The sequence below is a fragment of the Somniosus microcephalus genome, chromosome 11 (assembly GCF_052327205.1).
Source record: "Somniosus microcephalus isolate GS21.2 chromosome 11, FLI_Smic_1.0, whole genome shotgun sequence".
Lineage (NCBI taxonomy): Eukaryota > Metazoa > Chordata > Chondrichthyes > Squaliformes > Somniosidae > Somniosus > Somniosus microcephalus.
The window spans coordinates 177,449,168-177,476,817 of record NC_140997.1 but is presented as its reverse complement, the minus strand read 5'-3'; the positions used below and the strand labels follow the sequence as shown (position 1 = coordinate 177,476,817).

Here is a 27,650-nt window from a genome sequence, read left to right as displayed (position 1 = left end):
TATATTGTGGCTGCCTACACCATGTGGTTCCAAACTTTAAGATAGAAACGTATGGGAGGGCCATTTCTAATGTAGTTTTGTGTGTGTCCACCCAAAGATGTGCGGGTTAGGTTGATTGGCTATGATAAATTGACCCTTAGTGTTAGGGGGATTAAATACGTGGGGTTACGGGGATAGGGTGGGATATGTGTTGGTGTAGGGGTTACAGGGATCGGGTGGGATATGTGTCGGTGCAGGCTCGATGGGCCGAAATGGCCTCTATCTGCACTGTGGGGTTTCTGTGATTTCTGTGTGTGTAATATGTATACACACACACACATATATGGTTGTAGTGTCAAATGGTGATCTAACCTCTTAATTACACACTATCCTTGCCCCTCATTACTTTCCAAATTATTAGACCTTAAAAATCACAAAAACAAATTGGAGGAGATGATAAAACTGAAAAACTTTTCTAGTATATCGCAATATTTTCTGTTGTGAAATAATCAGGAGTGAATTATTTTGCATTATTTTCAGGCTGACAAACATTACAGGGTCACACATTCCATCAAGAGGTATATAAAACAGTAGCGTTCTCTTAAATCAGGACAGATGAAATAAAACGGAATGCTGGAAATCTTTTTCGGATGCTGAGGAATCTAATGTGCATCTCCAATACTGTGTGTTTTTATTTCAGTAACAAAAATTGAACACGTTTACCTTCAAACAGTTACTTATCCTGTGGCTAGGCAGAGTTGCGTGCCATGCATGTGTCTTGTCTTGGAGAGGTGGGACACTTCATCATATTTAAATCATGCTCCCACAGTGCAATTGGGAGCTGGATTTAAATTTAACTGCTGCTGGCTGGGTTTCCCAGGGCTCGGGAAACCCAGCAGCAAAATGGAGGTGAGAGCTGCTAGCTCCAGAGGGCAAGTGCTTTTTACAGCACTCTTTGTGGGTCAGGAGGAGGAGTGCTCTCCTCAGCCCCTCAAGGAAGCCTTCGGCCTCCCTTCTGCCGATCGCAGCTTCTCTCTAGCCCCCCGCACACCCACCTCTGCCCTAGCCCCAAACTGCAACCTGCCCCACGATTGGCCTGTCAATTGACAGGTTTCCCCCCACACTATCGTGCCCCCCCATAAATATCGAGGCCAACATTTCCTAATCATAGAACCATGCAGAAGAATGCTCAATATCACTGATTCGCCCTTTGTGTAACCAGGAAATGAAAGCTTCCAAATGTCACCAAAGTTTATTTAATTTCTACATGCTCAAACACCAGGTCAAGCATGAAAGACATGGTTGTCTCTACTAAAAAAAACCTTTGCTGATCTGTTTAAATGCTATTTTCTGATATTTTTTTAAGCATTATTCTGTGAATTGAGAGGGGGAATGTTGGAGAACAAACATTTTAACTAATATTTAAAAAAGCTGCATCAGCAGGTGCCATGGTTGCTAATATAGAAGTAAACCGAGATGAAGAACAAAGCTAGGTTGCTTCCTGCATAAACACCACTGCCAATATTCTGCTCTGGCTTAATAAGTACAATGTTTTTATAAAAACATTTTTAAACTGCCTTGATGCCAATTTTGTGCAACGGCACCAAAACAGCTTCCATCTGTGATCAGCAGGGAAGAGGAGCACTCACAGCATTATCAACAAAACAAGACCACATCAGCTGGTATCCAACACCGCGAGAACCAAATGTTTTACCGTGCAATTACCTTACAGCGCTGCTGCTGCTAGTGGCAGATAAGCAAGTTCCCACTCCCCATATTGCCAGAACCAATGTAGCAACACTGACAGTGGACACCAGCAGCTAGGGTGACTGACTCCATGCTCAACATGTCCATACAATCTGCTTTACACATTACTGGCAGAGAGACCTTCATCAGGCATTGTCTTGTGGCCAGAAATTGAAATTGTTTTGGTGTGGCTGCCAGCCCTGTGAAATATGTCACTGCGAGAATCTCAGCGCACCAGAAGGTAAGACTTACAGGATCACATCCAGATAATAAAAACTTGTAAATAGACTGATACATAAGAACATAAGAAGTAGGAGTAGGCCATACGGCCTCTCGGGCCTGCTCCACCATTCAATAGGATCATGGCTGATCCGAACTTAGACTCCCGTCCACTTCCCTGCCCTCTCCCCGTAACCCCCAATTCCCTTATCAGCTAGGAAACTGTCTATCTCAGTTTTAAATTTATTTAATGTCGCAGCTTCCACAACTCTGAGGTAGCAAATGCCATAGATTTACTACCCTCTGAGTGAAGAAGTTTCTCCTCATCTCAGTTTTGAAAGGGCAGCCCCTTATTCTAAGATTATGCCCCCTAGTTCTAGTCTCACCCATTAGTGGAAACATCCTCCCGCATCCACCCGATCAAGCCCCCTCACAATCTTATATGTTTCGATAAGATCGCCTCTCATTCTTCTGAATTCCAATGAGTAGAGGCCCAACCTACTCAACCTTTCCTCATAAGTCAACCCCCTCATCTCCGGAATCAACCGAGTGAACCTTCTCTGAACTGCCTCGAGAGCAAGTATATCTTTTCTTAAATATACATATATACTTGTCAGAGTTTTTGGAGCCCTCTTCCATGTGAACTGAAGTTCACTTTACTGTTAGTAACTTGTTAACTGGAACAACCCACTATTAAATATGCATTACAGCAATTTATTTTAAGTTTAACATTTGCAAATCACTGCAAATGTTAGGTACTTGCTGCAACTGACAAATTAATGACTTGGGAGATTTGAGTTATTATCAAGGAGGTAAAGGTCAAAACAGATCAGGCTCATTTATTTAATGGCATTGTAGCTGCTAATTTTAGTTGACTTTATCAGCATACAGCATGTGCAGTGAGCAGAGACTCCTTTCTAATCAGGCATAGGCTCCAACCTTCCATTTGCAGCAAGAATAAAACAAATTTACGCTGAAGAGTTGAATGCCAAGTCCTTTCTGGGCTAATCGTGTCTCTTCTCCTAGCCAATCAACATTTCATCATTTGTGCTACTTTGACAAATTTTGTATATGATAACAAAGGTGTTTCCATCACTAAATAGGAATGAACACACTATCATTTTAATATAAGTTAGCATTATTTCAAAATCTACCATCTATTTCAATACAGAGCCCACGCTCACATGGGCTTCCCTTCTTTGAGGAGACACGTAGCCATAGCAGCACAGCTAAGATGATCAACCCAGTGGTGTGTGGGACTGAACCTGCCCCTCCCTTTCCACCCCAGTGGTACAGAATATTAGAGCTCAAACATCTTGTGTTAACATTTTTTAAATATTTTATTGCAATTTTAGTCGAGGCAAAATTAACTTCTCATTACACTTTACCTACATAAATTTATAAAAAGGTATTGGTGGGGCGGGCAGATAAGTAAACAAGATGGTTTTATGGGTTAGACACACGTCTTTCACCTCTTGGACCTGGGTTTAAATCCAGTCCAGATTGACTAGCTGAAAATCTGTCCTTTGTCTCTGATGGGCAATTTTTTTTAAATTTTTTTTTATAAAGACAAAAAGAACATAGGTAAGTCAGGAGGGAAGGAACTAAAAAAGGAACATTTTCATTGAAACTTATAAAATTCTGACAGGACTGGACAGACTAGATGCAGGAAGAATGTTCCCGATGGTCGGGGAGTCCAGAACCAGGGGTCACAGTCTAAGGATAGGGGTAGGCCATTTAGGACAGAAATTAGGAGGAATTTCTTCACCCAGAGTGTGGTGAACCTGTGGAATTCTCTACCACAGAAGGCAGTAGAGGCCAATTCATTAAATATATTCAAGAAGGAGTTAGATATATTTCTTAAGGCTAAAGGGATCAAGGGGTATGGGGAGAAAGCAGGGACCGGGTACTGAATTTGGATGATCAGCCATGATCGCATTGAATGGTGGAGCAGGCTTGAGGGGCCGAATGGCCTACTCCTAGTTTCTATGTTTCTTCTTCCCCAAGGTTGAAAGAGATAGCATATTTTGAATCAGACAATAAGTCGGGAAACCTCCCTCCCCACAATTTGAAGCTACTTGTGTGTTTTGGAGTGAGGTAGTTCACATTGAAAATATTTACCTCGCTCTATTGCTTTCTGCTGCAATGCCACTCAAGTTTAATTTGCAAATACCCACACAAGCACCTGAACAGCAAATGTTGGTGGCCTAGTTGAGTGTGGTATTTTGATAGTGGAGCCTGACTCTATCCTCAACCGGCATATACATACATTACCAATGTGGGTCACTGGAGAGAGATCACAAATAGCAAACCTGGATTTTTTTTCCCCCCCTTTCCTGAGCTCAAAGACTACGAGACCAACTGTAGTGCCCCAATTTCTGGCCTACTCCTGTTCCTACTTGATCTGTACTTTCAGCAGAGGGTACTCGATAGCAATCAGAATCAGGAGAAACCACTTTTAGTGGCCTGACTAAGATCAGCTCACTCATACACTGGGGATTGTAGATGCCGGTCACATTTAACAATCCACCAGGTCGGGCATGCAGCTTTGTACTTCAAAACTGAAAAGGAGTCTTTGAAGCTCCAATTTCAATGCACCTCTGCTTCACCCAGCCTTGTGTTTCAAACTTTTCACCTCCAAAACACCAATTGACAGCCTGTCATTTTGACTGAAAACTGCTCGATGAAACTTTGTTGTACCTAATGAACTGTATTTGTGCAACATGATTTTTTTTCTTGTATTAAGTGATCATGCTCTACACCATTAACAGCTGAATCACCTCTTGATTGTTACAAATAGTATTTTAGAAATGCTGGATCATGGCTCAGCAACCCTATCAAATCCCACTCTTCTAGGAGGCTTCCACTGCTGAAACTTAAGAGTAAGTTTTCAAGTAACTTTACAAGTTACTTCAAGTAAAACGGAAAAACACTAAGTTATACAATTTGATCTTGTTTAGTTTACTGGTCACTAGTATTAATAAATATGGTAAACTACCGACTACACCTACCGAGGAGTTATCCACGTGGCAGGGGTGCCTTGCTGCAAGCTGTGATGAAGTGCAAGCCCCATTATGCAAACAATTCCCCAGCGGTCCTCATTAACATAGCAACCATTAAAGTCTTTGAAATACTGCAAGGACATTGCATCAAAGAAATTCCTACTTTTTTTAATTTGCAAACCAACCAATATTGGCCTTACATACTTTGCTTTCTGTTTAGGTAATGCCATTACTGGACCACGGCACAATGCATTAAAGTTGCAAATTTATTCTGTATTTATAAAAGGAACAAGACCCCTCCCCCATCCCCATATTCCTCTGCCCCCAATTTCTACATTACCACCCGATCACCTTCATGCCATTTGTCAACAATGCTGTTCTTATCTACATACCATCTAATTTTTAAATATATGTTAACATGATCGAGGGGAAGTGTTCTATGATTGTCAGAAATAAGCAGTTATCTTTACCTTGAAAATAAGAGTGTTACTTTTTTCCGTTCATGTTGCCATTTTATTTTCCTCCCTGTATGGTTTCTATAGCTTCAAAGATCAGTGCAATCATGAGCTGAACCAAAGCACTCGAGATGGGATGGTTTGAAGTCACTCGTGGGAGAAGGGGAATGGCAACACTACTGGAAAGGAGGGATCAAATGAGAAGCTGGCTGGAGTGGGAGCAGAAAGAGCACAGCAGAGAATATACGTGGCCAGAGTTGTCATCCCTTTGCAGCCTGTGCTGGATGGACAGAGCCGAGAGCTGCATTCAAAATAGTTTAATTGAAAAGAAAAATTCATTACAAGACGAGAGCTCAGAAGATGTGCTGTACGAGCAGCGGCCATTACTGGAAGAAAATAGGCAAGTTCCCAACCCTAGATGTCACGTGCTTCCAACAGATCACCTGGAAGTTATGGAGACGTGGGCCACATGACTCAAGGGCAATGGAAGCGGACACAAGCAAATTGGGTGGCTAGAAGATAATCCAAACTCAATATTTTAATAAAAAAGGTGGATGGATAGATTTCTGAATTATGGCTTTAAACATATTAAAGAGATAAAACCCCAAAACATGCAGATTTAAAAAAAAAATTGTTTTACACAAAAGCATAGATGCAGATGAAGTTAGCTCATGCTACTTGGCTAGAAACATACAACATCACACAATGACTCAATTAGCACAGAATAATCATTCTTGTTTTAAATATGGAAATTATTCAAACAGAAGCTCAATAGCCTAGATTCTGTCAAGTAACCTACATAACAAGTAGAGTTTACATCATAAGAGGTCACTTCTAAACTAGGTCAAAGTCAGAACTCCCCAAGAGAGCAAAGACTGCTCCTGAGTCTATGCAAGAAAGTAGGTCTGCTTGCAATCTGATGGAGTGGCTTTATCAAAAGTTAGAGTTCCAGTCTCCAGCTGGAAATTTTCAATGTTTTGACACCGTGAGGAGAAACATTCACACTGACACTAGAAGTCGCTGCTTAAGTCTATAAATGTCTTGAGTGTTAACAGGCTGCCGGAACAATCTTAAAAGCAGCTTTCCATCAGAACTGTATTATATTGTGGCTGTTGCAAAAGGAGGCAAGCATGAAAGCACCCACAGGAGGTGGTTTCACATCTCAGGGCCAAAGATGCTTGGGTGTCAACCTGTTAATTTGACACCTGAATCAATTTGACACCGGAATCATACTGCTGAGTTTGTGTCAATGCAACAATGCTTGTTGTAAAAGTATTTTCCATAGTAAACACAAATGGGTGTGTTTCCACCTTCAAATGTTTTGAAGTATTCCTTAATTCTAATGATCCAATCCATAAAATGAATACCTCACTTACTTGACTGCAGTGCAGCTATATGCCATTCTCACTCCACCACAGGACTCTATAAATAGAAAGCAGCGCACTTGTTCTTTCCAGGGGCTCTAAGACACCTCAAAAGAGAGGTGATTTTCACAGATGCCTCTGGAGGCAGTGCGGCTCCTGACAACAATGTATATACACTGCTGCCAGAGCCAGAAATAGCCATGTTTTCTGGCCACTAGTGTGATGAGTAGCTTGGTCTACTTAGAGGGGCCACTAGTGTGATGAGTAGCTTGGTCTACTTAGAGGCCATTAAACTGTTTTGCATTTTCCAGCCTGTACTTAAGTTCCCCAGCCACTGGGGAAGAGACAGCGACAAGAAACAAGGTTGAAAATTCTGATTTAAAAACAACTGTTTTTGCACAGTTCTTTGTTGTTCCAGGTGCCATGGATCTGCCTTGGAATAGAAATGGGGTGGTTTCCACAACACTGGGACCCTCGGGCAATACTGCAGCATTGGTTTTTAATTCCACAATCTAGGTGTGGCATTGAACAAACCTGCGATCAATTAAAAGAAAGACAGACTTTATATAGCGTCTTTCACAACCACCGGACGTCTCAAAGCGCTTTACAGCCAATGAAGTACTTTTTTGGACTGTAGACACTGCTGTAATATGGGAAACACGGCAGCCAATTTGCACACAGCAAGCTCCCACAGACAGCAATGAGATAATGATAATCTGCTTTTGTTATGTTGATTGAGGGATAAATATTGACCAGGACACTGGGGATAACTTCCCTGCTCTCCCTCAGCACTGCACTGGAGTGTCAGCCTAGCTTTATGTGCTCAAGTCCCTGGAGTGGGACTTGAACCCACAACCTTCTGACTCAAGAGGTGAGTGTGCTACCCACTGAGCCACAGCTGACACACTTAAATGGAGACAGTGGGACACAAAAGCTATAAAGCAGATTAAATGTTTATTTTTGCTTAAACTAGAAGCGACAGGTGATTTTACACCACAAGGTTGTTTACACTACGAACAGCAGATGCACAAGTCGTCTTCTGTCAGCTGCACTCGGTAGTGTAAAGGAGTGCAGGTTCCAGGAACCAATGAAAATGTGGATCTACAGTTCCAATGTCAGGATAACTTTGGAACTAGTCCCACTTGTTTGCTCTCTGGGTCTCCATATTAACAGTGTAGCCCAACTCCCCAATGGAGCTGAATCCTGATGTGCAGTGCAGCAGAGTGGAACGTGGAGGTCACTTTCTGAAACATGATTTGATGTTGAAGTACAATGTAAAAGTGCCTTAGGCTTCCTTGATGTATCTCTTTGCAGACAGTTTTAAGCTGCGTTGTTGGGTGGTTTGGGAGCAGGCCACACAGTTGACCGCAGATGGTGTGCATTAGGCAAAGACTCAAGAAAGGGGAGGTGAGAAAATATTGTTCAAAAAAGAAATGGAATCTAATTTTACATAGAATAAGCAATGCATGAAAATTAATTTTAGGGAGTAATTCAATCTTGTGGTCATGCTGTCTTTCATTAATCATTTGAGCTTTGTTTTCAGTTTAACCATTTCAAAGCCATGAGATTGAATTTGTTGAACTATAACTTCCTTCCAGACATTTTGCTTCATACAAAAGGCACTACTCCCCTTCCCCCCATCCTACTTTGGTGAAAAATGGCAGATACCAGTGAGTGGAATGGACACAATGGCAATTGTTACCAATATGAATAAATGTGTATGACCACAGCCTAAAAAAGTGTCATCCAAATGGCTTGAGTCTCTAAACAAAGTTACTGAGAAATCTACACAAATATATTTTCAGTCTCTAAATGTGGACAGCACACTATCTCCCCACTATACTATGGGCTCAAGCTGCAAGGCTTAGGGGCCTATCCTCCAGCATTTGCAGGGCTACCACTAGAGTTTAACCTTTAAACCAACACAACCTACCAGCACAGAGCAGAGTCTTTCCACTGTTTGTCCAACTAGGACCGTCCTACCAGTTAGGGCATTGGCTTGTAGGGTTATGTGATGCAGAGTGGCAACATTCCAGCTCCTAGTAACAGTTCTCTCTCCAAGTCCCATTAATGAGCCAAGTTGGCTGGTCAATTACCAAAACTTTCCCTGACATATTGCAGAGTTACTGGATTATCCAATCTGCCACAAAATTGTAAAATATGATTTGGTACAAATTGTAAAATATTTAGTACAAATTTTACATCGCCAGGTTTATTGTTTTTGAGCCCAAAGAGACCACACTTATCTTCCTGAAAGATAGTTATGAATGGGTCCTTAAGACAATTGAAAATCATGAATTGGAGCTTCCGCTAAGGCAATCAACAGGCGCCAGGAGCTACTTACGAGCAGTACAGGCCACAATAAACGTATTAGTGCACTGCCACCACGTTCCTGATCACAGAATGGGTACACGCCATATCTCATCAAATGGTGGTTTCACCAGTTGGAGGTGCAGAACTTTAGCAACAACAGCTGCTTGCCTTTGCAACCAAATCATTGCAGGCGTGGAACGTTAGATATATGAACATGTATTCTTGCACCAGTTAACTCCTTCCAGAGGTGGTCACCCACGTTTCAGATTTTCCTCATCAGTCATACAACAGATTGTAGTGGAATAATCTACCCAGGACACTTTGCAACATGTCAGGCATCTTATGGTCTAGATGCACACCAGATTTACTGGTCAATGAAGAGTTAAGTACCACCATTCAGTGTCCCTTATGGTAGCAGTCAGCAACTTTGGACATGAAGTCAGGACATATTTCACAGAATACTCCAACACACATCACCACTAGTTTCATTTTTAAAGTTTCTTTTTACATATGTACAGGGCACCACACTTTAGGAAGGATGTGAAGGCTTTGAAGAGGGTACAGAAGAAATTGACTAGAGTGGTTCCAGAGATGAGGAATTACAGTTTGGTTCCAGAGATGAGGAATTACAGTTATGTGGATAGACTGGAGAAGCTGGGGTTGTTCTCCTTGGAGCAGAGAAGGCCAAGAGGAGATTTGGTAGAGGTGTTTAAAATCATGAAGGGCTTAGACAGAGTAAAGAGAAACTGTTTCCAATGGCTGTTGGGTCTATAATCAGAGGGCACAGATTTAAGGTGACTGGCGAATGAACCAGAGGCGAAATGAGGAAAAACTTTATTACGTAACGAGTGGTTAGGGTTTGGAATGTACTGCCCGATAGGTGGAAACAGATTCAATCGTAGCTTTCAAAAGGGAATTGGTTAAATAAGTGGAGAAAAATTGCAGGGATATGGGAAAAGAGCAGGGGAGTGGGATAACGGGATCGCTCTTCGAAAGAGCCGGTGCAGGCTCGATGGGCTGAATAGTACAGCACAGGGGTGGGCCATTCTATGGCCCACCCCTGTGCTGTACTATTCTATGATTTTATGTGCGCAGTGATGCAATTGAAAGGGTAAAGACTAGTTAAGACTTGAGGAATCTGGCATCATGTTGATCCACATTCCTGAATGGTGATCTAATAAAAATGAATGAAACTATAATATCATTCATTTAGTATATGATTATTACAAAGTCATAGATGATTCAGTACATGTACATTGGTTTTGGGCTTCCTGGATTAAAAGTAATGCAGGCATACATCATCCCAAGGAGTTTCTCCTCTACATACAGATGATGTTGATGTTGAGTGTGTAAACTTTACAACAATTTTGTCAATGACAAAAAAAAGGAAATAGACACTGCGGATAGAGGATCATTTCCACAACAACTCGGACCCCCGACGCATGTGGCAAGGCATCCAGTCCATCACTGACTACAAGGGCAAAAACACCAGCCCCCCCGGTTAGCGATGCCTCCCTTCCGGAGGAGCTTAACAACTTCTACGCTCGCTTCGACAGGGACAACAGGGAGCCGGCTACCAAAGCCTTGCCACCCCCGGAAGACCAGGTGCTCACTCTGTCGACCTCCGACGTAAGGGGTGTTCTACGCGGAGTGAACACACGAAAGGCTGCTGGACCGGATAGCATCCCTGGACGGGTACTGCTGATCAGCTGGCTGATGTCTTCACCGCCATCTTCAATCTGTCATTGGCCCAGGCAGTAGTCCCTACATGCTTCAAGACCGCTACCATTATTCCTGTGCCAAAACAAACGGCTGTGACGTGCCTGAACGACTATCGACCTGTCGCTCTCACACCCATCATAAATGAAGTGTTGCGAGAGACTGGTCCTGGCTCACATCAAAGCCAGTGTTCCCGCCTCTCTTGACCAACACCAGTTTGCCTACCGTGCAAACAGATCAACGGAGGATGCAATCACAACTGCTCTACACTCGGCACTGAATCACTTAGATGGTAAGGAGACCTACATCAGAATGCTGTTCATAGACTACAGCTCAGCATTCAACACTATCGTCCCCAACAAGCTGGCCACCAAACTCCAAACTCTTGGCCTGAACACTTCTCTGCAACTGGACCCTGGACTTCCTAACAAACAGACCCCAGTCTGTCAAATTAGGTAACCACACCTCCCACCCCTGACCCTGAATACAGGGGCCCCACAAGGATGTGTGCTGAGCCCCCTCCTCTACTCCCTCTTCACCCACGACTGTGTGGCTGTTCATGGTTCCAACACCATCAAGTTTGCGGGTGATACCACGGTAGTAGGCCAGATCACCAACAACGATGAGTCAGCCTACAGGGAGGAGGTCCAGCATCTCGTGAAGTGGTGCGCCGATAACAACCTGGCCCTTAACATCAAGAAAACCAAAGAAATCATTGTGGACTTCAGGAAGTCTAAAGGCGGAAGTCACACCCCCATCCACATCAATGGGGCTGTGGTGGAAAGGGTGGACAGCTTTAAGTTCCTCGGAGTCCACATCACGGAAGACCTCTCCTGGTCCCTCAATACCTCCTCTCTGGTGAAGAAGGCCCAGCAGCGCCTATATTTCCTAAGGAGGCTGAAGGGATGCAACCTGTCACCCCTGATCCTCTCTAACTTTTACCGCTGCACAATAGAGAGCATCCTGACGAACTGTATCACAGTATGGTATGGCAGCTGTAGCTACTATGACCGGAAAGCCCTGCAGCGGGTAGTCAAAACTGCCCAACGCATTACCGGCACCCGGCTACCGACCATAGAGCACATATACCAGAAACGCTGTTTACGGAGGTCACGGTTCATCATCAAAGACCCTACCCACAGTCTGTTTGCCCTCCTGCCATCTGGGAGACGCTACAGATGCATTCGCACCCGTACGACCAGATTTAGGAACAGCTTCTTTCCCAGGGCGGTCATCCTACTGAACTCCACAAATAAACTCTAAAGCCTGCACATCTGCCAATGCACTTTATTATGGTTATGTTAATGTATTACAAGCCAAATGTATGTTGAATGTTTAAATGTCTTAATCTAAATGTACACTCTCAGGAGCCGCAAGCCTATATTTCGTTGTACTGCACTTGTGCACTAACAATGACAATAAAAGTTGATTTGATTTGATTCTCTTCAGCACCAAGCTAAAACCAAAAGTGTAGACTAAAATGGATGAAGCCACTGGTGTTGAAATTTGTGCCAGCGGCAAGACCACCTGCAAGGGAAAATCTAACACCACTGACAATGTGCACCCATCACACCATTAATAAAGCATCAACAGAACACTTCCCACTTTGCATGGTGATAATAGTGCACACTACCTGTCGTGCTCAGGCTGCCTGTAGGTTTTTGATTTGAAATGGAGGCAAAAGTGGTAGATGTTGAAAAACAGATCAGAAAACTGCCTTTTGTGTTTTAAATGCATCAAAAGAGGCCTCCATTCTCTTTAAGCCCTCTCATGACAACATGTCACTACCCATTCAAGAGTTTGGGTAAACAAGCTTCTCTCAAGTTGCTGTTTAGTAATGAGACAGGGTGAGCTCACACTCCAATTTTTCTCCCTTGGCAAGTGAAAATACCAAGACTTCAGTTTTTGCCTCTTCCAAGTAGCGTAGCTCGATTGAAAACTTGGAAGAAACCGCGGATATGCATCATGAACCTACTTCACTCCAGCACTGCTCCAGACATACGACGTCATTTTAACATTGGTGAATTTAGGGCCGGGAGATAGGGGGAAATGAGGGTGAAGAGGGGGGTGGGGGGGGGGGGGGGGAAAGACCGTCCAGTGCAATTTATTTCACTCCCAGTTTTTAGCACTAGGAGAATCTTGTCCAGCACAAAGCAGCCTACAAACCTCATGTGTTTTAAGCTAAAGTTCAGCATATACATGAAATGAAAGTTCTGTCAACCAGATGACATTGTTTAGGCTTTTGAATGATCATACATGATGAAACTAGACTACACACAAACAAAAATTTGTACCATGGGCAGATGGCATAGAAAATTTTATATTTATGATTGCATTGTGGATCATAAGTTTCCAAGCAGTTTTAAAGATAATGAAAAGCATTATATTAAAATATTTCAAATACATGTTGTCTTATCCAAGTCCACTTCTATAGGTCAGACTACAAAATGTGCTCTCTAGGCAGTCTAAGAGATATTTTTAAATAAACTTTTATTTTTCCAGAGCATACTCATCTACTTTGTGATAATCAAATTTGCAAACACTTGCCCGTCAGCAATGATAAGTTAACTTGTGTTGTGCTACAACTGAGATCTATCATTTCCTCAGGCAAGTTCTCAAAATCCCATGTGTCAGCTATTGTACATAGAGGAAATTGTCTCCTTTTGAGTTATTTATTAACCGTCCAAGTATATTTGCAAATTAACATATTCCAGAATCCAATAGAGTAGAGCTCCTTTATAATATTGTAGTGCTTTGAATATTACACCACCTCAGGTATACGGCACATTTTAATGGCTCTTTCACTAATTGAAAAGACAGACTTGCATTTATATAGCGCCTTTCTCAACCTCAGGACATCCCAAAGTGCTTTACAGCTAATGAAGTACTTTTTGAAGTGCAGTCACTGTCGTAATAAAAAGACTTGCATTTATATAGCGCCTTTTATGACCACCGGACATCTCAAAGTGCTTACAGCCAATGAAGTACTTTTGAAGTGTAGTCACTGTTGTAATGTGGTAAATGCGGCAGACTTCCACAAACAGCAATGTGATAATGACTAGATAATCTGTTTTTGTTATGTTGGTTGAGGGATAAATATTAGCCAGGACTCTAGGGATAACTCCCCTGCTCTTCTTCGAAATAGTGTCATCTTTTATGTCCACCTGAGAGCACAGACGGGACCTCGGTTTAATGTCTCATCCGAAAGACGGCACCTCCGACTGTGCAGCACTCCCTCAGCACTGCACTAGAGTGTCAGCCTAGATTTTTCTGCTCAAGTCTGGAGTGGGATTTGAACCCACGACCTTCTGACTCAGACGAGGATGCTACCAACTGAGCCACAGCTGACACAAGGTCGGTCACTTAAAGCAAGAGTTCAAATAGTGATGTCAAGTCTCAATAACAACCTAACTTTTTAGACTTTGTCCTAATTCATTTCATGTTTAGATGAAACTTAAATATCACAACTTCAAATTGAATTAGGAATTCAATTTCCCAGTTGCTTTGAGTAACAACTCAAATTTTTAAAACAGCTCGTGAGCACCACTTTGCTGTGTATACACTCAATTTATAACCACTCCCCAGTACAAACAGGGTGAGACAATCTTTTTTGTATTCTCAAAAGACCTTTAGTTGTTTTCAAATAATGTATGGTGTTTATTTAAGTAATCTGATTTCAAATGTTCAGAAAATCATGCAAGGGCAAGAGTGAATTATGGTGGTGACATAATTATTTACTCTAAGGCAGAATGTTTTGTAATTAAATTCAAACTAATATTTTGGGAAGCCAAAAAAAATCACATTGGTTTAACAGAGCCCTTTTCTACAGACACTGATTCAAACGAGTTAATCTAATGTTAATTGTTTCCCTCACCAAAAGCTTTAGACACTTATAATAAGCAATAGCCATACAATTATGACACAAAACTATTATCGTGTAGGATTGTTTTTCCAAGGATAAATGTGCCAACATTTAATAACAGGCAGCTTTAACTAGCAGTTCCAAATCACACACCAGACTCCCAGTAACCGTGAGGTCAAGTGTATGAAGGGTGAGGCCCCAAGCAGGGCAGCTGAGAGAGAAAGCTGCACATTGAGCTTAAAAACCAAGCAGCTGACAAATTTGATCGGCTTGCTGCATACATTACCCTTCTGAGGTTGCATTGTTACAGGTCTGACAAAAAGGAAGCAGGCTGAATCTATGACAATCTCACATTGCTTCCGTCTACATTAACGGAGAAAAAAAGCTGCTGTGACTCACACCAATGCTACACAATGATAAAAGTGGCAGCGGGGCAGAAAACACACAAAAAATGTAATTAAGTTCTACATGCCAAATGGAGCTTTAAAATAAAGAAAACCACACATATACACTAATCATTAGGTTTTCATTTCATAACATATTTCGACAATAAATCCAATGCAATAAGATGCAAGGGTTTATTTCTTACCTGATGTAATCTCCCTTCGTTTCCTGGGGAATTGGAAAGGGAATATAGGATCATTCAATGCTTGAACAGATTAAACAAATATGAAAAAAATCACAATTGCCAAGTGTCCCTTAGTTATTAATTTAGTGTTCTGTACGCAAACTGTAAAATTACAAAAGGACTGTGAAGGAAAGCAGAGCAGACTGGATCAGCATGTCGGCGTCCAATGCGGACATTGGCAACTCTTCCCCAGCAACGAGAGACACAGAAGGTGAGAGGTGGCGCGGCACACATCGGCTCACCAGCAGACCAACCCAGACCACTCAGCACAACACGCTGTCTGGAATGTGTGAAAACAAGGCAGCCGGCAAAGCGGAGGAGAGCACGCAGCTCCTCGCTGAAGCGCCTGCTGTAAACTCTGTGGCCAAAAGCTGCCCCACTGGAAGTTTTCAGTGAATGCGCTGGGAGGCTCCGCGTTCACCACAAGGAAAGAAGCGCGCCGGAACTCCGCTCACCTGTAATCCGTGTGCAGCTAACTCGAACACCGTCTCGCTGTCCACCTCAATGTCGCCCTGTGGAGAGAGAGAAAGGGGGGGGGGAAAGAGACATCAGGCAGCAGCCGGCTGTTGGGAAGATGCGGAAGGCTGAGCTCAGGCAGCGGATACTCCCCTCCCGCTACCTCCAGGACTGGGCCACACCACCCCACCCCGGGGGTCACCGCTCACACACGCCGACAAACCAACAGCTTTTCCAACACACATCCCACACACTTACTCAATGCACTCCCAATGATGTATTAAAACACACACGCCGCCGTCCGTGAACACTAGGGAAGCCCCCGGGGCGTGGCTACTTGCGGAGGTGTGGTTATTCGCACCCCTTGCGCGGCTTTGGTTGAGTCTGACGGGCCAGGTTGGGTCAGTCAGTCTGGGAGATCAAAGCTTTTTGGGGGGGGGGTCAGAGCAAGGGAAGAGGCTGCAGTGACAAGGCAGTCAGCAAGTGTGAAAACCTCCAGAGTTCGTATGGGAGAAAGTCCAGTTTTTTTTGTGTGTGTTTGCACAAATTGAGTTTTAAAATGTATCGACTTATTCGCCCTGTATGAAGAAAGAAGAGTTACATTTCGTGACAAGCATGCCTTCCCTGTTATGTCATATGAACATTCGCATATATTGGTTCCAAAGTCAAGTCTGCCAGTAATAAAACCGATTTAAAGGAGCTGTAGATATTTATTCGATTAAATTATTACATTTTAATACATCTTCAGTGTAAGTATGGTCTTAGGGTGATGCATCATTTTGGAGTATCAGTGGAGTGTATGTAATGGTTGGGTGTGTTCTTCCACTTGAAGAATACCCTGATCTTGTCTGTCTTGTTGGGGATGCATGACCATAAGGAGAGCCATCCCAAGGTCACACCCATTTGCTAAGTGGTTGCATTTAGAGTAGTATTGGCAGTATTCTGGAAGCAGCAAACCTTCTCAGCTTTGGATGGTTTCATCCTCAACAAAAATTATGTATTTTTTTTAATGGAATTAAAATAGAAAAAAAATTCATCTGATCAGTTTTGCTTCTACGCTGTCTTTCCAGGTTAGGCTCAGTATCAGATCTCAGTAAAGATAGTATTAGATCAAAGGAAGAGGCTTATAATGTTGCCAAAACCAGTGGTAAGCCCGAGGAGTGGGAGGATTTTAGAATTCAGCAAAGGAGGAACGAAAATAGAATGAGAGTAAACTAGCGAGAGACATAAAAACAGAATGTAAAAGCTTATGTAGGTATGTAAAAAGGAAAAGATTACAAAAGTAAATGTGGGTCCCTTACAGGCTGAGACAGGAGAAATTATAATGGGGAATAAGGAAATGGCAGAGAAATTAAACAAATACTTTGTGTCTGTCTTCACAGAAGAAGACGCAAGAAACTTCCTGGAAATAGTGGCAAACAAAGGGTCTAGGAACTGAAAGAAATTAGTCTTAGTAAAAAAAAGTACTGGTGAAATTAATGGGACTGAAAGCCAATAAATCCCTTGGACCTGATAGCCTACATCCTAGGGTTTTGAAAGAGGTGGCTATAGAGATAGTGGATGCATTGGTTGTCATTTTCCAAAATTCCATAGATTCTAGAACGGTTCCCGCAGATTGGAAGGTAGCAAATGTAACCCCACTATTTAAGAAAGGAGGGAGAGAGAAAACTGGGAACTATGGACCAGTTAGCCTGACATCAGTAGTAGGGAAAATGCTAGAATCTATTCTTAAGGACGTGCTAACAGGGCACTTCGAAAATAATACAGTAATAGGATTGGGCAGAGTCAACACGGATTTATGAAAGGGAAATCATGTTTGACGAATCTATTAAGAGTTTTTTGAGGTTGTAACTAGCAGAATAGATAAAGGGGAACCAGTGGATGTGATGTATTTGGATTTTCAGAAGGCATTCAATAAGGTGCCACACAAGAGGTTATTAAACAAAATTAGGGCTCATGGGATTGAGGGTAATATACTAACATGGATTGAGGATTGGTTAACGGACAGAAAACAGAGAGTAGGAATAAACGAGTCATTTTAGGGTTGGCAGGCTGTAACTAGTGGGGTACTGCAAGGATCAATGCTTGGGCCTCAGCTATTCACAATCTATATCAATGATTTGGATGAGGGTACCAAATGTAATATATCCAAATTTGCTGATGATACAATGCTGGGTGGGAATGTAAGTTGTGAGGAGGATGCAAAGAGGCTTCAAGGGGATATAGACAAGCTAAGTGAGTGGGCAAGAACATGGCAAATGGAATATAATGTGGAGAAATGTGAAGTTATCTACTTTGGTAGGAAAAATAGAAAAGCAGAGTTTTTGAAATGATGAGAGATTGGGAAATGTTAATGTTCAGGGGGACCTGGGTGTCCTTGTACACAAATCACTGAAAGTTAACATGCAGATATAACAAGCAATTAAGGAAGCAAATGGTATGTTGGCCTTTATTACAAGAGGATTTGAGTATAAGAGTAAAGACGTCTTACTGCAATTATATAGGGCCCTGGTGAGACCACACCTAGAGTATTGTGTACAGTTTTGGTCTCCTTACCTAAGGAAGGATATACTTTCCATAGAGGGAGTGCATCCAAGGTTCACCAGGTTCCTGGGATGGGGGGGATTGTCCTATGAGGAGAGATTGAGACTAGGCCTATATTCTCTGGAGTTTAGAAGGATGCGAGGTGATCTCATTGAAACATACAAAATTCTTACAGGGCTTGACAGGGTAGATGCAGGGAAGATGTTTCCCCTGGCTGGAGAGTCTAGAACCAGGGGTCACAATCTCAGAATAAGGGGTCGACCATTTAGGACTGAGATGAGGAGAAATTTCTTCACTCAGAGGGTGATAAATCTTTGGAATTCTCTACCTCAGAAGGCTGTGGAGGCTCAGTTGTTTATTATATTCAAGACAGCGATCGATAGATTTTTGGCTATTAAGGGAATCGAGGGATACGGGGATAGTGCAGGAAAGTGGAGATGAGGTAGAAGATCAGCCATGATCTTATTGAATGGCGGAGCAGGCTCGAGGGGCCAAATAGCCTTCTCCTGCTCCTATTTCTTATGTGATGGTGAATCATGCTGTGACAGGAAAGTAGGGTAAGGCTGCAGGGTGGGAGCATGCAGCTGCAATCTGCTCAGCAGCCCACATTTTAAATGGCCCTTGAGCAGTAGGGATGCTTCTTTTATATTAATTTTTTTAATTGGCTTATTGTTAATACCACAATTACAGTATTATGCTACTAGCAGCAATGCCAATTAAGAAGGACCGCAGCTCCAAAGGAAGAGGCTTGCCTTCAGTGACCATTTAAAAAATTAAAGGATAGAAATTATCATTGGCAATCTCATTTTAAATGGGCTAATAACTCCCTTTCAACTGAGGGGAGAAATTTGGTAGAAGTACATTAAGCATTCATACTGTAACAAAAGAACGTTGAGCAGTCTTCGAGCAGTATCAGTTATTTGGAGTCTAAATTTGCTGTGTGCAAAGGGGTTATGATGTTTGCATATTTAACAATAGTTCAAAAATGTAATTGGTTGTTAAGCTGTATGAGACAATCTGAGGGCGTGAATAGTGTATAAATGCAAGTTCTTTCTTTTAAAGTTTTTGTGAAGACTTTTTTGCTGAAAATTGTTTTTATTAGTGTACAGCAACATAAATAACATGCTAGTAATTAAAAAATGCAGAAAGATACAGAAATCTGATGATGTTCCAGACCCCCAAGATCCCATCACTGACTGCCCTAGAGTATGGGATCTTAGATTAAAAAACATTTACAGTACAGGATCAGTATGAGCTCTGAGGATTTTAACTCAACTGATTTGGCAATATAACCAAGCATCGTATTTGCTGATGGGGATTTTTAATATCTTTTGTCAGGTATCCATGAGTTTTATTTTAAGTTGACTTTTGTTGAAATATTATGTGTTACTGACATGATCAAGGGAACTTGGCTGGGAGGATTTTGAGAGCCAGGCAGTGTGAGGGAGTTGAATTTTCATCTCCCTCATGCTGTGCAGTTCAGTAACTCCCAGTTACCAATTATGTCATCAGCAATCGCTTTTGAAACCAAAATATTCAAAACACAGGGTGTGCAATTATATTGTGATTCTTTATGTTTTCTTAAACTGAATACTGATGATGAGACCCCTATAATGATTGCAGTAGAGATTTCTTTGGAGAGTAAAATCTATGGTAAAGAAAACATTTTTTGCTAACTAAATTATTCAAGGTTATTTTGCTTTTGTTGATGGGCTGATTTTACTTGCTATGATTTATATTCTTCTAAAACACAAGATAGTCACAAGTCTGTCACAAAGAGACCAAAGACACCACATTATTAGAATCAGAAAAGAAAAATAGCAGAACGACAAGAGAATGCAAACAGAAATAAAAACTTGTTTAAGAATTGTTTTATCCAGGTGTCTCCAGAGTTAGCTGCATCAGAATGACAATGCAATTGCTTGGCTCTGGTGTTGAACTAGCTGAGAAGATGAAGTTTAAAAAGACATAGGCATATTAGTAGACTCAGTGCTTAAAATGTCTGACCAGTGCAGAACAGCAATCAACAAAGCCAACAGGATATTGAACTATATAGCAAAAACAGTAGAAGGCAAGTCAGAGGAAGTCATGATGAAACTGTACAGTGCTCTGGTCAGAGTGCAACCAAGTCTGCTGTCCAGTTCTGGTCATTGAGACACAAGGGAAACATTCAAGCACTGGAGACAGTGCAGAGAAGAGCCACAAGGCTGATCCTCTAAGTTATGAGGAATGGCTGGAGCAACTTTGCCTCATGTCTGAGAGGAGAGGTATACAAAATTAAAAACAGTATGGAAAGGTAAATCTGGTAAATTACTTTAAAATGTGAGAGTAGAGCAAGGGGTCACAGGTTTAAACTAGTCAAAGGCAAATTTTGGGCTGATTTCAAGAAGATCTTCTTCACGTAGAGCAATTAACACATAGAATGAACTCCAGGTAGAGTAGTGGAAGTGAAATGACAGGAATCATTTAAGAACCAGTGGATGCTGCAAAATGGGTCTTACTAGCTGGAAGAGCTGAATGGCCTCCCTCATCCGTACTTATCTTGTGTGATCAGCTGCCATTTTTTCTGGATGTAAATTGGCTGAGTACTCAGCTTGCTTACAATTGCCAGCAATGCAGTTTTCCTATAGCCAGCCTATGTGGCCCTTCCCAGCCATCAGAAAAGTCAGGCAGCCAAGAATGAGGTCACAAGTCTTGATATTCAAACAGCTGCATGTACGCAATTGTTCCTGCTGCCACTGCCGTGCAATCTGCCCCACAATAACATAGAACAGCAGTGGAAGTGCACAGTGATCTAAACCATAAGCATCTCTAAGCACTTAATCAATATTGCTTTTTGGCCAACCCACCAAGGGGTGGGTTTCAACAGGTACAGGAAAGGACATACTCACTATTTATTCTACCTCTTTCTCTCTCAGTTGACCAAGTGAAGACTTGCAAAACTTTTCTTCCAATGGAAGTGAAATGTTCAGTTTATCAACTGCTTTTCTTGTTTGAGACTGACTACAAACCAGTTAGTGAGCAGTAACTAGATTTTATACAGCTCACAAAGCTTCATGAATAACACATGCAGCAGATGTGTCTGTTAAAATACAGACGTCATGTGGATATTTTGTGTTTAGATTCCAAGAAGTAGTAGGCCTAAAGTATCTCAGATAAGCATTTAAATTATAATTTTCTTAAACATGAATTAAGCATTTCCGGTCTGTGTATATATAGTGTAAATAATATTGAAAATTGCTGTTTAGAGTTTTTATATTTGCTGCATTTATTGCATAACACCCAGTGATAAACTTGTCAATCTAAAAGAAGCCAAACTGATGTTTTATTACATAATACAGTAACATGTTCTCTGCAGGGTATTCTTTTTCCTCTGAGCCTGTATGGTTAAGGTTTTGAAAGAAGCATAACTTGAATACATTTTCGTAATATGTTTAAAACGCTTAGATAGCTGTACTAGCAAAAAAAAGGGAAGTTCAGCAAACTGTCTTTCAAAGATGTAAGCCATTCCCAATTCAACAACACACACTGTTTATGTAATGGACACCAACATGATCTAAAACTATTGCATTTAACTTTTGTCAAGGGGAATGGAAATTCAATTTATTATTAAACAGTGTTGCAGCTCTGATGTATGTCTGTTTTAGGAATGCAGTGGAAAGTGCTTTGACCCTTCGTTGTCATTTACACTGAAATATTACCAGCTAGCAGTTACCTATAACATTCCCATGGTCAGGTTTTTATTGTCAAACGGGCATTTGCGTGCAAATGAATCCTTTTTAAAAAAAAGTCACATGCCCATCTACCTTTGTGTTGTCAGTTCCTTATGAATGAATAAAAATTTGGTAAAGTTTTGGGTGTGGGTGGTGATTGCTAATTTGACACTTTCCATTCACTCATAGGATAAAGGTTTGAATGCAACTTGGAGTGACAAGATGAACAACAACAACTTGTATTTATATAGTGCCTTTAACATAGTAAAACATCCCAAGGTGCTTCACAGGAGTGTTATCAAACAAAATTTGACACAGAGTGTCATAGAGGTAGGTTTTAAGGAATGTCTTAATGGAGGAAAGAGAGGTAAAGAGGTGGAAAGGTTTAGTGAGGGAATTCCAGAGCTTAGGGCCTTGGTAACTGAAGGCACGGCCACCAATGGTGGAGTGATTAAAATTGGGGTTGCGCAAGAGGCCAGAATTGGAGGAGCGCAGATATCTCGGAGGATTGTAGGGCTGGAGGAGGTTACAGAGATAGGGATGGGCGAGGCCATGGAGGGATTTGAAAACAAGGATGAGAATTTTAAAATTGAGGCATTGCTCAACTGGGAGCCAATGGCGAGCACAGGGGTGATGGGTGAACAGGACTTGGTGCAAGTCAGGATATGGGCAGCAGAATTTTTGATGACCTTAAGTTTATGGAGGGTGGAAGATGGGAGGCCGGCCAGGAGTGTGTTGGAATAGTCAAGCCTAGAGGTACCAAAGGCATTGATGAGGGTTTCAGCAGCAGATGAGCTGAGGCGGAGGCGGAGGCGGAGTCGGGTGATGTTACGGAGGTGGAAGTAGGCAGTTTTAGTGATGGCGCGGATATGTGGTTGGAAACTCATCTTGGGCTCAAATACGACACCAAGGTAAAAAACTGTTTGATTCAGCCTCAGACAGTTGCCAGGGAGAGGGATGGAATCAGTGGCTAGGAAACGGAGTTTGTGACGGGGACAATGGCTTCAGTTTTCTCAATATCTAGTTGGAGAAAATTTCTGTTCATCCAGTACTGGATGTCAGACAAGCAGTCAGACAATTTAGAGACAATGGAGGGGTCCAGAGAGGTGCTGGTGAGGTAGAGCTGGGTGTCATCAGCATACATATGGAAACTGATGCTGTGTTTTCGGATGATGTCGCTGAGGGGCAGCATGTAGATAAGAAATAGGAGGGGCCAAGGATAGTTCTTTGGGGGACACCAGACGTAGCGTTGCGGGAGCGGGAAGAGAAGTCACTGCAGATGTTTCTCTGGCTACGACTGGATAGATAAGAATTGAAACAGGCGAGTGTAGTCCCACCCAGCTGGACGACGGTGGAGAGGCGTTGGAGGAGGATGGTGTGGTCAACTGTGTCAAAGGCTGCAGACAGGTCGAGGAGGGATAGTTTACCACTATCACTGTCACAGTCACATAGGATGTCATTTGTGACATTGATGAGAGCCGTTTCGGTACTGTGGCAGGGGCGGATACCTGATTGAAGGGATTCAAACCTGGAGTTCCGGGTAAGATAAGCACAGATTTGGGAGGCGACAGCATGTTCAAGGACTTTGGAGAGGAAAGGAAGGTTGGAGATGGGGCAGTAGTTTGTAAGACGGAGGGGTCAAGGGTTGATTTTTTGAGGAGAAAGTCTTCTCTTTCTTTGTGTAAGGATACTTATGCTCCAGTTTTATTGAAGTTCTCAGGTTGCAGTCGTGCAGTCATTTTTGCAAAACATGCAGTATAATTCTATTTTTCTGGTGTCATAGTGGTGTTTGATTCTGTAATAAAAGCTGATCCAGTGCCACTGTGTCAGCGCCAGTATAACAGCAGACATGGTACCGTGGGCTTCTTAAATGTTAGGTTTTAAAAAAATCTCTCGGCACGCTGCCACCTTTCCATTTTTGATAATTGAAAAGAACTAACTATCCTGCCAATTCCTCAGCCATTGGAAATCTCAATGGCACCGAAAGGCTGGTGAGCACAGCTTCATGCATTTGTTTGAGTGTGCATGCAGGAACATCAACTTGCCCCCACTCAAGAATAATCTGAGAGTGCCGTGTAACTGTGACATTTTGCCTGTATCACTTTTCTTGGCTTAAGATGCTATTTAAATACAAGTGGTATTGTTGTTGGTGGTGGTGCAGCATAACTCAGTACAAGTTTTGTTAGCCTCAACCCAGTTTTTAGTAGGGGTGCATCTGTAGCACTGAATTGCTCACAAACTGAATTTGCCTGAATGCCAACCTTATTTAGAAATGTCAGCGGGATAGCTGGTGTGGCAAATGGAAAAACAAATAACACTGAAACAGTAGAATTTGCTTTTCCGGAATTAGGGTTAAAGTGCATTGTTGGGGGAAGAGTAAAAGGAGCTTTATTTTACATCTAGCCAAGCTAAACTTGACCTGGGAATTCGCTATAAAGCTTGATACAAAAAGAAAAAAAGCGATTTCATCCCAGAGTTGATATTCCTGCCCTGAATAAGCGCAACAATCAACCTAAGCAAAATGAAGTGTGAATTCTAACAAAAATATTCCATTAGATGATCAATTTCTGGTAATATTAAAATGGCTAAGAATTTCTGCAATAATTTCTACACATTATTCAGAACTAATAAAATTCATGTGTGAAAAATGACCTCTATAAGCCAGTAATAGTAATAATGTTCAGTAATTCATCTTATGTCAATTTATTAACACCATCTTGCATTAAATATTTATGTTTTTGTATATTGCTGAAGTACCACTCTTCCTGCACAGTGGGTATAGGCAGGTTGTCTAACCATGGCGGATCATAGCCAAACATGATCCTGTTCTTCACAGATGCTCACATATGCAGACTTCTCTAGCAGGGGTAACTGGATAGCGATCAGTAGCGAGAACACACCCTAAGCTAGGAGCACTGAGACCAACTGTAATACCTGCCAGTCACCCTGGAAATCAAACCTGGAACTTCTGAACTGCATAGCTCTGTTTCATGCTGCTTTTATCAACTGGACATTGGGGAGCCTAATGTTTCCATTCTTTAACACCGTCAAAAGTCTCTAAATAACTTGCCAGTGAATTAGATTATTTTGTTGTATGTAGTTACTTTGTAGATTGCGGCATATTAGGAGTGTCATTGAAATCCTATGATACAGTAGGTCGCACCCGTACGACCAGATTTAGGAACAGCTTCTTTCCCAGGGCTGTCATCCTACTGAACTCCACAAATAAACTCTAAAGCCTGCACATCTGCCAATGCACTTTATTATGGTTATGTTTATGTTAAAGTATTACAAGCCAAATGTATGTTGAATGTTTAAATGTCTTAATCTAAATGTACACTCTCGGGAGCCGCAAGCCTACATTTCGTTGTACTGCACCTGTGCACTAACAATGACAATAAAGTTGATTATGATTATGATTATGATTATCCTAAATCATAGGATTTTTGGCAAGGTACCTTCTATTACTAGGTCCAGTTGTTTCTTTACATGTACTTAACTTCAATACGGAATGCATCTGATTAGACATAATTTCCATGAATGAAGGATACTAAAAAAAGCTTTAATATTGAAATACACTGTCTAATTAATGGGTCTTAAGTGTTATTGAAATACTGGCTTAATAATGAATATCGTTACATTGTGATTCAGAACAAAAAACTCCCTTGTGAGTTAATCAGTGAGTATTGAGCCATATACAGCAGAAAGGTCCTATATTAGATTCACAGTCTGTGTTGAATTAGCTAACCTTAGACAGGGCAGCAGCAGGGATGTTAAAATTGGCTTCAGTCCCCTTGGATTAGGGAGAGAAGAATTGGCCAAAATGTCCTACTCCTGATCTAAGTACATATGAACATCAAGTTAGGACAGGATTGGCTTCAGCAATGATGCTTTCCGCAGCTAAATAGCCTGATTACACTCACTATCTCAGCTTACAAATGAAGAATGGCCATCTGAGTGAAATACCAGAGGGCACACAGTAACCATGGAGCTTTGACTGATTGCTAATGGATCACAACAGGAAGTGCCTACCTTTTTTAATTGATCAAGAAACAGGTCAAAACGAATGGATCACAGAGACTATAGATTCATACAAATAGATCCTTTGCAGTTGGGATACTGCAGTTGTTCTCAATGTGTCCTGAGCGAAAAGCTCAAAATTTCCAGATCATGACCACTCTACAGCGACCTCTACTGGAAAGTGCTTATGTGTGGATGTTAGCTGGAGATAGGATCAGGCTTGGTTGTTATCTCCACCCATTGCCGTGCTGGCTGCCAACAGTTACCTGAACATCATGACATAAACTTGCTGCATAAATTAGGAATTTTATGTCAACATGCTCTTAACCATATATGGTTGCTGATTACATAATTTAGTCATGCTTGTTAACTCCTGCATGAATAACAACAACAATAACTTGCATTTATATAGTGCCTTTAACATAGGAAAATGTCGTCAGGCAATTCACAGAAGCGTAACCAGACACAAGTTTACACTGAGCCAAAGAAGGGCTATTAGAAGGGTTGACTAAAAGCTTGGTCGAAGATATAGGTTTTAAGGAGGATCTTAAAGGAGAAGAGCGAGAGGCAGATAAGTTTTGGCAGGGTCTAGATGGTTGAAGGCACGGCCGCCAATGGTGGGGCGAGGTGAGTGGGAGATACGCAAGAGGCCAGAGTTGGAAGAATGCAGAGTTCTCAGAGGGCGGTAGAGCTGAAGGAGGTTACAGTGATGGGGAGGGGCAAGGTTTACACTTGCTCTTGCCTCTTTTGCCAGAAAATTCCTTGGGGAAATTTGGTGGAAACCCCATTTATGCATGTAAATAGGGTTTCCACTGAACGTTTGTCAAAGTTTTGGTGGCGGAGGGGGGAGAAGCCCTGAGGAAATTCTAAGTGCCTACACGTTATGCTACAGGAGATCAACTAATAAAAAATAAAAAATTGAGTCTGTGCACACTTCCTACCTACAAAACCTTACTTCCTATTGTCACACTTTTGTGTCAACTTTTTCTGTTATAAACTCCTAAGTCCACATTTATAATGGAAAAACTGCTATGTAAATATGTACTGTAATTACACCCTCCCGCCAGCGGTGGTGCTGTCGCACCTCAGTTATATGTCTCAGCTTGTACTCCAGAGAAATATTTATGCTAGAACCAGCTCTAATTCTTTGCTTCCCAAAGTGGAATAAATTTTGCTATGTAATTATAAATATAAAATAGAAGTTTAGGACAAAATACATGACTTCAAATTGGGACTGAATTGTGTCTGCATGCCATGGTCCATTTCTGTCCTGGCCTCTAACCCTGTTTCACCTGAAGACTATATTTGGTCTTGATTCCCCGTGTGCAACTCCACAGGAGTTCAACTAGTTAATGTATATAATGATCAGTGTTGAACTGATTTTTACAATGCAAATGATTCTGTTGGCTACAAGCAATTTATATCATATTATTGATGCTGTAAAAATATCATGTGCATGGAATCTTGCAGATAAACTGAAAGAATTCTGGGTTTCCTTGGGCACCTGAATTCAAATCCCAGTCTTGACTTGATCACACTACAGCATTTGCTTGCTCGGAGTTAACATTATCAGTCTGGCCTGGGTTCTGTGTGGGAGAGAAAGAAAAAAGGGGAAGGATCTGTTCCCACA

At 41.8% G+C, this 27,650-nt stretch overlaps 1 protein-coding gene across 5 annotated transcripts in view; it reads right to left on the bottom strand.

The window, feature by feature from the left end:
- Window positions 1-27,650, bottom strand: part of LOC147111000 (FERM domain-containing protein 4B-like) — a 354,890-nt gene that overhangs the window by 96,961 nt on the left and 230,279 nt on the right. For all 5 annotated transcript variants that reach the window (XM_086001453.1, XM_086001454.1, XM_086001455.1 and 2 more), the window contains exons 6-7: window positions 15,743-15,799; window positions 15,249-15,271 (exon numbers count right to left, since the gene is read on the bottom strand). In XM_086001453.1, the coding sequence (XP_085857579.1) occupies window positions 15,249-15,271; window positions 15,743-15,799 (80 nt within the window). The remainder of the gene's footprint in view (window positions 1-15,248; window positions 15,272-15,742; window positions 15,800-27,650) is intronic.